Source organism: Limulus polyphemus, unplaced genomic scaffold (assembly GCF_000517525.1).
Source record: "Limulus polyphemus unplaced genomic scaffold, Limulus_polyphemus-2.1.2 Scaffold1119, whole genome shotgun sequence".
NCBI classification, from domain to species: Eukaryota; Metazoa; Arthropoda; class Merostomata; order Xiphosura; family Limulidae; genus Limulus; species Limulus polyphemus.
The window spans coordinates 38,951-52,151 of record NW_013666729.1 but is presented as its reverse complement, the minus strand read 5'-3'; the positions used below and the strand labels follow the sequence as shown (position 1 = coordinate 52,151).

Sequence of the window (13,201 nt, the reverse complement as noted above, 5' to 3'; positions counted from 1 at the left end):
TGCGTCACTGTAGTCATGTGACTCGCTGACGCAATAATATGTATATCACTTACTATGAAAATTACAACCATATTTTCTGCCCGCTACTTCCACAGAAAAAACAAATCCCCTAGTTTTAAGACAGTCTTCAAAACGTAACATTTACTCTTTCACCCAAAACATATTAGTAAACCCAATGTTAATCTAGGTAGAAAGGACTGAAAACTTAAATAGATAGTTAGACTGGCATGAGAACGTGACTGATAAACGTCGTAGAGGTTCCAAACATAAGATATAGTACGGAATGTGATTACAGCATTTGTTTGTTTCTTTCTTTTAGTTGCTTCACTGAAGCTACACATTGTGTATCTGTGCATAGACGTCCTTAACTTGAACTGATAGACTAGAGAGAGAAGGCAGATAACTACTAAACAGCAGCCGCCGCCAACTTTGGGGCTATTTTTTGTCTGACCGAAAAGTGTGATTTAACTATCACTCGTAGCGTTCCCACGGCTTTAAAATGTGGAAGTCGTTTTTTGCAGCAACAGGACACAAACCATGAATCATCGGATTCGCAATCCGAGATCATTAATCATTAGGCAACACACGGACTTGCAGGTTACGTGAGCATCATGTTGAAACCTAATCTATAGTTCACAATCTCAGTAGCTCCGGTGCTTCAAATCTATCCCCCCTCCCCCAGTGGCTCAGTGTCAAAATTGGCGACTTGTAACGCTAAAATTCGGTGCTCGACTCCTGGTGGGCGCAGTACAGATAGCTTATTATGTAGTTTTATGCTTAATAACAAAACCAACTTCAAATCTATTAAAATACCTTTTTTAATTATTATAATGCATTCTAAACACGAAACTTAGTAAAATATATAAAGCAATGTTGTAGTTTTTTATTAACTGAATGTAATTACCACTTTATTAAGTTACAGAAATTGAAATCCATTTAAATATGTAAGAATTGTGGTTAAAATAAATAAAGCGGCATGAATGTTAGTGACATACAGGTGTTTTAACGTCAATGGCGGATAAAGAGTTTTTACTACCACACCTTCGAGTAACTTTGAATATTCTATATACGAGTTAAAGGAGGCTTCAAGTAACATAATTACCTGACTGTCTCATTTTTATTCTTTCATTTTCAGTTGCTAGAACATGAACTGTTTCCAGCCAAACGATCCCAACCGCCAAGTTAGTAAGGAACTGGACAAACAGATAATAAAATGGATGAGGCAGTACAAGAAAACAATCAAGTTACTTCTCTTAGGTACGCCATTTAATTATACGAGTGCAGAATTTCAGTATTTATTTCAAAGTGTTTCTCGTTGTATAAATCGACATATCAACACAAACACGCACGCAAAAACAAAAGCTGAAGTAGAAAATATCGTGAGACTGTCAAAACACTTTACTATAAAACTTATATCATTTTTAGTCTTGGCTCAGCTGTGCCATGAATATCATCGAATTACAATCATCATAGTGGAACTGATAATTTGTCAGTGAACTTTATGATAAAATCATAAACAGTATTCAACGTTAAAACTGGTACACAATTAAAAACATTTTATTTAGGCCTTTCTATGGCCTTCAAAAAGATAGGCTTAAATAAAATGTTTCTAGTTGTGTACCAGTTTTAACGTTGAATATTATTTATGATTTTAACTTTATACACAAGTGCCAAAATACAATAACTTTATGATATTTGAATAGAAGGATTCAGTCTTGTTCATTCCCAGATGACTTATAAAGCTTATAAAAATATGCATATTGATTGTATTAAGTGTACACACATTTGTATTATGTACGTAGCGGAAAATTTATCTTATAGAATGTGTAAACCGTTATCGTAATACAATATATAATTTTATGTACAAACAAACGTAATGCAAGTATTAAGAATGTGTATAAATGTTACACATGAGACTTTTTTATTTTAATTGCTCATCTTGTGATTTTTTTATGCTAGAATTATAACATTTAAGAAAGTTAGCATTATAAACATCAAACAGTTATATTTTGTTTGTTATTTTATGGCAAGGCTACTAAGGCTATTTGCCGCTGTCCATATTTTTGAACTGCTGACCAAAGGAAAGCAACCGGCCGGCAGTACCTACCGCTAGCTTTGGGCTATTCTACCAAAGAATATTGAAATTGAAGTCACATTATAATGCTACCACGACTGAAATGACGAGTATGTTTGGGGCCGGGTATTGATCCCGCGACTTGCAGAGTGTGAGTCGAGAGCCCTAATGACCAAGCCACATCAGGCACAAACAGTTATTCTAGCATGTAATACAAGGCTCAGCCTTGCTAAGTATAAACAAGTAGAAAAACAGAAAATTTTCATTTGAGTCTTACAAGAAAGGCATAAAAAGAGAAAAGATACAGGTTAGCCTTAAAAATATAAACAGATATAAAACAGCTAAGACAACGTTTAGCCTTAAAAATATAAACAGATATAAAAATAGCTAAGACAACGTTTAGCCTTAAAAATTACATATAGATATAAAAATAACAAGCATGCAGTTTAGCTTTACAGAACATAAACAGGTATAAAGAGAAATAAGGTAAAGATTAGCCTTTAAAATATAAACAGACATAAAACAGATAAGGTTAGCCTTACTAAACGTAAACGTTATGGTAGCATTTTAAGCAAAATTTCCTTGTAATGTATAAACGTAAACGGATCTACTAACTCGTAAGACTTCAACCATATAGTATTTTAACCAGTTCTTCAGAACTAGTTTTGGTTTAACATATCGATTTCTTAATTTTTTATAGAATCGCATCACACTTTGTCGTGTTAAAAACATTCAGTATTAGTTATTCTTCTAAACTTACAATTAATGAAAAAACGCGTTCACGCGCAAGATACGTTCTCTTTAGTTCTCTTTGACACAGATTCACTGGAGTTGTTCTTTATCGTTCTTTATAAGGGTACGCAATTCGCCACCTTTATGATTAAAGTACAATGGTATAGCAGTAATTCTTAATTTAGCCATGTTGATTTATCACTAATACTTTTAGCCTAAATTGTTTTATCAGCAGTAGTTTATTTATAACAACTTTTATCCCGGCCGTTTTACAAAATGTTTCGCCGCCCGTTTTAATTGAAAGTACTGTTTACAATGTGGCTGGAACCATACATTCATTCTCAATAGAAGATAGGCCCGGCATGGCCAGGTGGTTAAGGCGCTCGACTCGCAATCTGAGGGTCGCGGGTTCGAACCCCGTCACACCAAACATGTTGGCCCTTTCAGCCATGGGGGCATTATAATGTTACGGTCAATCCCACTATTCGTTGGTAAAAGAGTAGCCCAAGAGTTGGCGGTGGGTGGTGATGACTAGCTGCCTTCCCTCTAGTCTTACACTGCTACATTAGGGACGGCTAGCGCAGATAGCCCTCGTGTAGCTTAGCGCGAAATTCAAAACAAACAAACAAGACACACAATAGAATACACGTGGGCTTACTTCCGGCAGTGAATTTCAATGATACTGCGTAAAGTGTCAAGAATAGTTACATAAATTTTAAGAGAATTTGACCAGATTGTAAACTGTACTGTCTATCAGTAGTTTGTGTTTTTCGACCCTTTCACTATAAATATCAAAATGCATTGGAGAAAAAAAGCATGAATAACTATAAAGAAAACCAACTTTTATTGTCTTATTTCTGTGTATTCTGGCCATCTTTCATTATTGGTCCATTCCGTTACAAACCATCAAAACTTATTCTGGGCATATAAAACAACTTAAAACATTTTTTAAAATGCCATGATTCATTTTGTCGTGTAATATATGTGTGTGTGTGTGTATCATTCTTTTTTTTTTCCTCTGTGGAAAGTTTTAATAGTCTAAACTTAATACTTTCCATGTCATGCTAAATCAGCAAATCACATTCCATGTAAAGTAAGTCTTTTCATGTTATGCTGAATCAGCAAATCACATTCAATGTAAAGTAAGTCTTTCCATGTTATGCTGAATCAGCAAATCACATTCCATGTAAAGTAAGTCTTTTCATGTTATGCTGAATCAGCAAATCACATTCCATGTAAAGTAAGTCTTTTCATGGTTTCTTTTAGTATGCTTATTTGAAGTTGTGCCCGGCATGGCCAGGTGGTTAGGGAGCTCGACTCGCAATCTGCAGGTCGCAACAAACCACCATTTGAAATTATCTCGTTCGTCACAAAATCGACACGAAATGAAAATTCTTTTCTAAAACCATGCTATCATTTTTTTTCCAATTAGCTCGACCTTAGATCTGAGACTTAACTCTGTTTCATTACATACCCTCTTGATAATTTGAAAGTCCTCGTGTGTAATGTTTCGCTAGATTAATTCTGAAACTGGTGTTTTTCTCATCTATTCCGTTGCAGTTTAACTCTTTATCACCACAATTAAGTTTCTCGAAACATTACACTAAATAACTGCAACCATCTCAACTACATTTAGAAAATCTGAGAGATCAGTTCCACGGTCTTAACCAATAGAGAAGCCTTATGAATCATTTTAACTCCAGTTCCATATTATTTCCCAAGTAACTGAATAGACTCCACAGCCTGTGAAAGAATGGTGTCACGTACTGACACGTCAGTACTATTTGTTTTGTTATTGTAAGTTTTATGTGGTGTCACGTACTGACACGTCAGTACTATTTGTTTTGTTATTGTAAGTTTTATGTGGTGTCACGCACTGACACCTCAGTACTATTTGTTTTGATATTGTAAGTTTTATGTGGTGTCACGTACTGACACGTCAGTACTATTTGTTTTGTTATTGTAAGTTTTATGATTTATTTGTTAATTATCCTTTGCAATTGCGTGTTACACGTTTGGTCGATAATAATCTTGCTTTGGTGTTAGAGAAGGACTTTTCTTCAGAGTAAATATAACTCTAGTCTTATTACAGACAAGTTTACAGTAAAATATAGACAAGGCTTGTTAACACCATAAATATGAGGAGACAATGTTTCAGAAGTTCGAAATCTCGAGACGTATCAAGAGAGTTTTACAAATGCCAACTGTCTTAGTGAATGAGGTATCCTCAGAAAATTCATCTCTTCTTAACAAATAGAGGTATGCCCTTTGTGAGGTATTCAATGAGTCTGGTTTCTTGTTGCGCATATGTAGAAACTCCCTATTACTGTTGTGTATATATACAGTGACAGGAAGGTCCAATATATACACAGTAGTGACATGGAGGTTCCACATATACACAACAGTGACAGGAAGGTCCAATATATAGACAGCAGTGACAGGAAGGTCTAATATATACACAGCAGTGACAGGAAGGTCCAATATATACACAACAGTGACATGGAAGTGCTACATATACACAACAGTGGCAGGAAGGTGCAATATATAGACAGTAGTGACAGGAAGATCCTATATACACAACAGTAATAGGGTCCTATATATACATACAACTGACAGGAAGGTCTATATATACACAACAGTGACAGAAAGGTCCAATATATAGACAGAAGTGACAGGAAGGTCCAATATATACGCAGCAGTGACAGGAAGGTCTAATATATACACAGCAGTGACAGGAAGGTCCTATATATACACAACAGTGACATGGAGGTTCTACATATACACAACAGTGGCAGGAAGGTGCAATATGTAGACAGCAGTGACAGGGAGGTCCAATATATAGACAGCAGTGACAGGAAGGTCCTATATACGCAACAGTAATAGGGTCCTATATATACATACAATTGACAGGAAGGTCCTATATATACACAACAGTAATAGGGAGTTTCTATATATATATATCTAACAGTGACATGGATATTACTGTGTATATATTGGACCTTCCTGTCACTGCTGTGTATATATTAGACCTTCCTGTCACTGCTGTCTATACATTGGACCTTTCTGTCACTGTTGTGTATATATAGACCTTCCTGTCACTACTGTCTATATATTGGACCTTTCTGTCACTGTTGTGTATATATAGACCTTCCTGTCACTACTGTCTATATATTGGACCTTTCTGTCACTGTTGTGTATATATAGACCTTCCTGTCACAACTGTCTATATATAGGACCCTCTTGTCAATGGTGTGTGTATATGTAGACCCTCCATGTCACTGTTGTGTATATATAGACCTTCCTGTCACTACTTTCTATATATAGGACCCTCTTGTCAATGGTGTGTGTGTATATGTAGACCCTCCATGTCATTGCTATAAGCAGTTGTGGGAGTAGACTGGAATAAATATCCAATTTCAAGAGAATGGGAAGACGAATGACACTGAGAAACCGCTATTTTATTTTCGAACATGAATTAAATCGCCTGATTCTCTATTTATTTATCAGCACTTAAGCTGTATCATGCAACATTACAACAATGATTTTCGTATGTTTTACATCTTTATCCATAATGTCATTAATACACCGTTTATATCTGTATATCTCTTTTGAATGTGAACAGATCAATACAGTATCACAAAAAACTGGCTTGTTTTCAATAAAGAAACGTTAATTCGAATATTTTCTCACGATTGAAAGGATGAAAAAGATGCTTATATGAAATGATATTATACCTGGACTCAATGAGTACCTCTGTAAGGTGTCTGTATCCAGTGTTAACGCCCAACCTTACATATTTCTTAATTATCTATTTCTGAAAACCTATCACGTGGGTTTTAATGATGTAACTGTATTTTAAACTCATTACTCTAGTTGCTCGCGCATAATTTTCTTTCGCACTACTTTTTCTGATCCTTCAGGTATCGGTTTGTAATAGGTTACTTTATCCACCCGTCGTTGTGAACATAGCCCATCGTTACATAATGGTCCATTGTGCGTTTAATTATCCGTTTCAATCATCACTATGGTGATCCAGGTTGTGCCTGTATAACATTTAGATCCTATCATTCATGGAAAAATTGAGCATCGTTACTTGATGTTAGTTAAAGTAATCGCTCCGTTTACCTGCTTCTCTAACTTGTTTTGGGTATAGCAATATAACATGTATGCATAGTGTAGATTAGTCTTCTTCTGGACTTACGGATAACTGTTGTTGCGCTTCTTTTAACCTTTCTTTATTAGGGTTGTATTGTAGGTTTTGCTGACTAAACCGTGAAACAACCGAATAATATACCTTGCCAACAGTTTGGTGTATTTTTTATATAAAACTCTCGAAATGTAATAAGCGTTGATGAAATATATTTCGAGACTAACATATCTTTTTATTTGTGTGCTTTATACTGTCTTTCCTTTCTGTTTTTGTTTTAAATTAAAGGTTAGGTAGGCATACTTATAGCTTTCTTTCAATCGTACGTTTTGCTAACTATTACTAAAATAGTAACCCTAAGACAATTGCAATCAGGTTCATGTGTGTGTTTATGTGTCTGTTTGTCTGTGTTTCCGCGCGCGTATCTCGAAAACGAATAGACCGATGTACACAAAAATTTTACGCAAGATGGGAAATCAATTCTCTCCATATTTGGTCCGGGTCAAAATCCGGATACGGATTGTGAATCACTTTGAAGCATTTTTTTTATAATGAGGAGATAGGGCATTTTCGCAGTTTGGGGTTAATAACTCTGTAAAGTGTGATCGGATTTTCATGGGTGATTTTATGGCTGAGACTCCTCATCATACTACAAAAACTTATTCGAATCGTTGATCATTCTGGATCTGAGAAGGATTTTCTGAGTTTTCAAAGGTGTAATTTGACGTTATCTAGTAAAAACGCATGAAATCTCGAAAAGGAGCGGCTGGGCGAGGGTATGCAATATTTCTGATTACTCTCGTTCTTATTGAAATGAATTCGTTGAAGCCGCTGCATGTATCGTATCGCCCTCGTTAGTCCACGTGAACGTCTGGTGTTAAACTTTAACCTGGATACTAACGATAACTTATTATCTATTTGTCAGTCTTCGTTGGAGTTTTACGCAAGAAAAACTTTCTCAACTACTTTGCCTTGTCTTACCTACTTTACATTATCTTAACTACTTTATCCTGTCTTAAGTACTAGCATTGTTTCTTAGCTACAAAACCTTGTTTTAACTGCTCAACGTTTCTTCTTAGCTATTTTAATTATTAACTTATTTTATTTTATAACTTTCAGAAGTATTTCTTCCCGTAAAAACTGTATTTCATTAAATATCCTTTCAACAACTTGAGATTTTGCAAAATTAACAAAGCCTAATATTTTTTTCTTACAATTAATATCGTAAAGGGATTCTGATAATACATTACCTTAATTACAAGCTAATTCAAAAATTAATCTATACTGTACTGATATTTAAAACTGCTTTATTAGCGTTAACAATCTCATTTTCAGAAACATGCAAAAGTAATGAAATAGCCAATCGCAGTTGACTAGTTAATTTCATTTTGAAACTGTTAACTTTTTTAACTTAAAAGATTATAACGAAAGTGAAAATTGGAAATAAATATAGTCGCATAAATAAATATAGTCAGTAAGCAATTGAAAGTATTGGTGCTGACAGGATTTAACAAAGAAAATTAGAGAAGTACAGAACACAAACAGAATGAATTGAAGAATATATTAGCAAAATAAATAACTACATTTCTAATTAAACCTGTCTAGTAAAATAACTTTGCTGTTAATAAAGAAAAAAAACAACAACTCGCGATCTAAGGGGGAAAATATTGAAAAGCTGAGAACAAAATGTAACATTTATAATTATAATAATTACCTTAGATACATTTTATAAATGACAGGAACATTTTCTGAATTATTTCATCAAAGTTTCCTACTTTCATATTCTTCTCATTTATAGACTAATAATTGAGAACGTGTCACGTGCTAATATGTTACATTCTTCACTTTAGTTTTTATGTGAAAATTCGTATATCCCATTTGGGAATAAATTTCGTTTACGCACTTTCATGTTTGAATATTGGATCGCGTAAATGCGTATTAGATGACTAGAGGCGTAATTGCACCTGGATACTCCAGAACAAGTTAACTACACTTAAACATTGAAAGCGTAAAGGGCTAATTGATCGTTATATCACGTGGAATGAACAAAACAAAATTACTTCTATGGGGTATATGTGGTTATTCTATAATAAAAAGCTATATTCCCCAACCCTCGTCAACTTAATCGATTTTGCAATGACCTGTGGTGTGCCTGTAACGTAAAGTGTAATTTTTACACCCTGTTTAACACATCTTGTAATTTCCAGCTAAAACTAATAATATTACCTTTGAAAAATACCTGATATTAAAATAACAAATTATATTTCCGTTAATTTTTGTTGTTGTCTTTTGGAAATAGAAACTTGTTACATAGTATTATTACCTCTGCAAATAAGATTTTCACATCAGTTTAAACATAATTTATAATACACCTGCTCAATAGAATGTTTGTATTCCTGGATATACTAAATGTAAAATAAAATGTTTGTATTCCCGGATATACTAAATGTAAAATATAATGTTTGTATTCCCGGATATACTAAATGTAAAATATAATGTTTGTATTTCCGGATGTACTAAATGTAAAATAGAATGTTTGTATTCCCGGATATACTAAATGTAAAATAAAATGCTTGTATTTCTGGATATACTAAATGTAAAATAGAATGTTTGTATTCCCGGATATACTAAATGTAAAATATAATGTTTGTATTCCCGGATATACTAAATGTAAAATATAATGTTTGTATTCCCGGATATACTAAATGTAAAATATAATGTTTGTATTCCCGGATATACTAAATGTAAAATATAATGTTTGTATTTCCGGGTGCACTAAATGTAAAATAGAATGTTTGTATTCCCGGATATACTAAATGTAAAATATAATGTTTGTATTTCCGGGTGCACTAAATGTAAAATAGAATGTTTGTATTCCCGGATATACTAAATGTAAAATATAATGTTTGTATTTCCGGGTGCACTAAATGTAAAATAGAATGTTTGTATTCCCGGATATATTAAATGTAAAATATAATGTTTGTATTTCCGGATATGCTAAATGTAAAATATAATGTTTGTATTTCCGGATATACTAAATGTAAAATAAAATGTTTAATGCAGTATTCAAACAATTAATGTGTACTTGCAGAGTATTTGTATGAAGGTAATTGTTTTTAATTATATCAATGTATATCCTACTTATACCATTCTGAAGACGTCAGCAGATTAGCATCAGAAACGTCAGATATAAACTAATTATTAATTAATAGCTAATAATAATAATGATAAGGTAATAATAACTAATTAGTTCTTAGACACAAGTGATCGTATAAGTTAATAACCATGAGAACTAATAAATATATGTGTTATATGTACGTACACTGTCGTTGTTGTTTTATTTGTAGGAGCAGGAGAGTCCGGAAAAACGACAATTTTGAAACAAATGAAAATTTTACACTTAGAAGGATTTTCGGAAATGTGAGTATAGATCCATTGAAACCGGCATCTGCAACTTATAAGTCATTATGTTACATTTAATGATGAACTTCGATAATATAGCCTATGTCCTATCTTGCGGGCAATAATAAAGTTGTTAAAAAAATGAAGTCATGAAAAATTAGCTCAGAAAGATTAGTTTACCAACATATTACACAAATGTGTACTAGATGTATACACTTAATTGGGGAACAAATGTTGGGACAAAGGGATTTTAAACTTCTTAAGAAAATTAACATAAAAGCTGAATTGTATAACCTATAATTACACGTGTGTAAAGAGTATCTGTTTTATTCGAACCAGTAGTGGGCTAGCGGTAAGTTTGTGGGCTTACAACGCTAGAATCCAGAGTTTCATTACCCGAGGTGGCCAGAATGCAAAAAATAACAGCAACCTGCAGGTCGAGGGATCGAAACCTGTCGCCGAATGTGGGGAGTTATAACGTGACAGTAAACCGCAATATTTATTAGTAAAGAATAGCCCAAGAGTTGGCGGTTGGTGGTATTGACTAAATGCCTTCCCTCTAGTCTATCACTTCAAAATTAGAGGCATTAGGGCAGATAGCGCTCGAGTAGTTTTGCGCGAAATTCAACAAACTATCTTATTGATCATATATTTTTATTTATATCTTCTATTTCTCACACACTTATACATAATATTTTTACTTTAAAATGAAATTAATATTTATTTTGTTCTTTTTGTTATTTTCCCAACAAATCCAATACTGACTTATTTTCTTCTTTCTTAATCCAGCTAACGCCCTATAATTTGTTTTGTCATTCTCTATGATAGTCAATTTAAGACAAGTAGCACGTGTTATGATTCCAGATTATACTTTACAACAGAAAACAATGCCAATCAGTTTGAAAAGGGGCGTGGATTGGCCATATCGTAAGGCTGTGGATTCCAAAGTTGGCGCCCCCCAGTAGCACAGCGGTATGTCTGCAGACTTACAACGCTAGAAACCGGGTTTCGATACCCGTGGTGGGCAGAGCACAGATAGCCAATTGTGTAGCTTTGTGCTTAATTCCAAACAAACAAACAAACCCAAAGCTGGCGAGACAACTTCGAAACTGTGAGATACCACAAAACATTTCCTGCATTTAAAGCTGTGGGTGCGTTATAAGAGCTACAGTCAACCCCTTAGGGACTACTGACTGGCTGCTTTCCATCTGATCAGTAGTTCAAAATTGAGGTCGGCGGCAAGTATCCTTAACAGCTTTCCCATAATACAAACTACAAGTTTGAAAACTAACTTCGAATGAATTGATAAAAACATTTGTTCTAAATTTGCACATTTGCTTCTACGTTATACTAATCTATAATACTAATATATATTATTTCAATATTGCAGCTTTACGTTGTTCATTTTTAAGCTAAATTATAATACTAAACGTTCCTAAGTCACTGTGTAATGTGGGTCGCAGGTTCCAATCCCCGTCACACCGTCTGTTGCTGGAATCGAACCCCGATCTTTAGCTTATATAACCTGGAGCTTATCGCTGAGCCACAGAGGAACTTTTCGAAGAGTCACTTTCTTCTAACACTAGAAAACAAGCTTACAGTTTAAACGTTTTTTGTTTTTTGTAGTTTAATATATATATATTTTACTGAACGATCTATTGTTCTATTTAATTAGCAGCATTCTTGCCTTGTCAACCAATCTGGTAATTTTAAAATTGCTTGCACGATCTAACGCTGGAAAGGGGCATTGAACATAAAAAAGTCAGCTAGTATTTTTATTTTGAGATTGTAAAGTTTAAAAATACTAATAAAAAAATCATTTGAAAAAGGCCCAAAAACAACTAAAAATCGTATGGAAATTCAATTTTATACAAGGTATTTCCACTCGTTAGATCTAATTTCGCCAATTAACATTCCAAATACGACGTTTTCGACGATTTCCCCCTTTTTCATGCTATTTTTCATGGTTAATTTTGATTAGGTACAGTAATGGCAGTTAAGGCTTAGTTGGTCCAATTAGTTGAGCTGAACAAATTTGCACCATTCGAATTGCTAGCCTTTAATAGACATCGTATTTCAGTTAGTTTTTTCCACTTAAGATTAGAATTGGAATTTATCGAACAACTTTGATGTATAAGAACGTTTATATATATACGACATGTTAAGGAAAATGACTGATGTACCTTAGACACCTGTGTCACCATTAGATTCAATTAACGAAAACCATTTATATCTTTCAATCAAAGGTCTTTAGGCAATTCGATGATGTACGTATTCATAAACAATAAAATTTCATATAAACTGTATTGTATTCTTTTAAATCTTAACACGGTCATCTTTTTTTACTTGTTAAATATTTTTGTTATTGGTTACGTAATGCAGAATTTACATACATTTTCTAGTTATGTTTTTCTTTATTTGTTTGTTTGTTTGCTCTTTCTTCAGAGAAAGGAAAGATAAAATTCAAGAAATCAGGCAGAACGTCTTACAAGCAATTAAGGTGACTGTGTTTATGTTTTTAGATATACTTTAAATAATTACCTTATATTTTATTTACGAGCAAATTATTTCTAATAATAATTGTTGTTGTTTTTTTATAAAACTAACATCAATGTATGTTCTTCTTTTTTTTTTGGTAATTATCAGATTATTTAAATTTGAGACGAAATTACACTTTATTTCAATTTAAAAGTCTTTTTTATTGGTGTTTTTTTCTTTAGAAAATTTGATTTTTTATCTCTTAACAATTTAAATTTTCACTTTGGTTCCGCTAAGGGTGACTGGGGCCCCGGCATGGCCAGGTGGTTAGGGCGCTCGACTCGCAATCTGTAGGTCGCGGGTTCGAA

At 33.6% G+C, this 13,201-nt stretch overlaps 1 protein-coding gene across 1 annotated transcript in view; it reads left to right on the top strand.

Annotated features, from left to right (window-relative positions):
• Positions 1 to 309: 309 nt before the first annotated feature.
• LOC111086464 (guanine nucleotide-binding protein G(s) subunit alpha-like) overlaps positions 310 to 13,201 on the top strand; it is a 17,684-nt gene continuing 4,792 nt past the window's right edge. The window contains exons 1-4 of the mRNA XM_022389402.1: positions 310 to 602; positions 1,136 to 1,257; positions 10,301 to 10,373; positions 12,801 to 12,855. Coding sequence (XP_022245110.1) covers positions 1,146 to 1,257; positions 10,301 to 10,373; positions 12,801 to 12,855 — 240 coding nt within the window. The 5' untranslated portion in view covers positions 310 to 602; positions 1,136 to 1,145. The remainder of the gene's footprint in view (positions 603 to 1,135; positions 1,258 to 10,300; positions 10,374 to 12,800; positions 12,856 to 13,201) is intronic.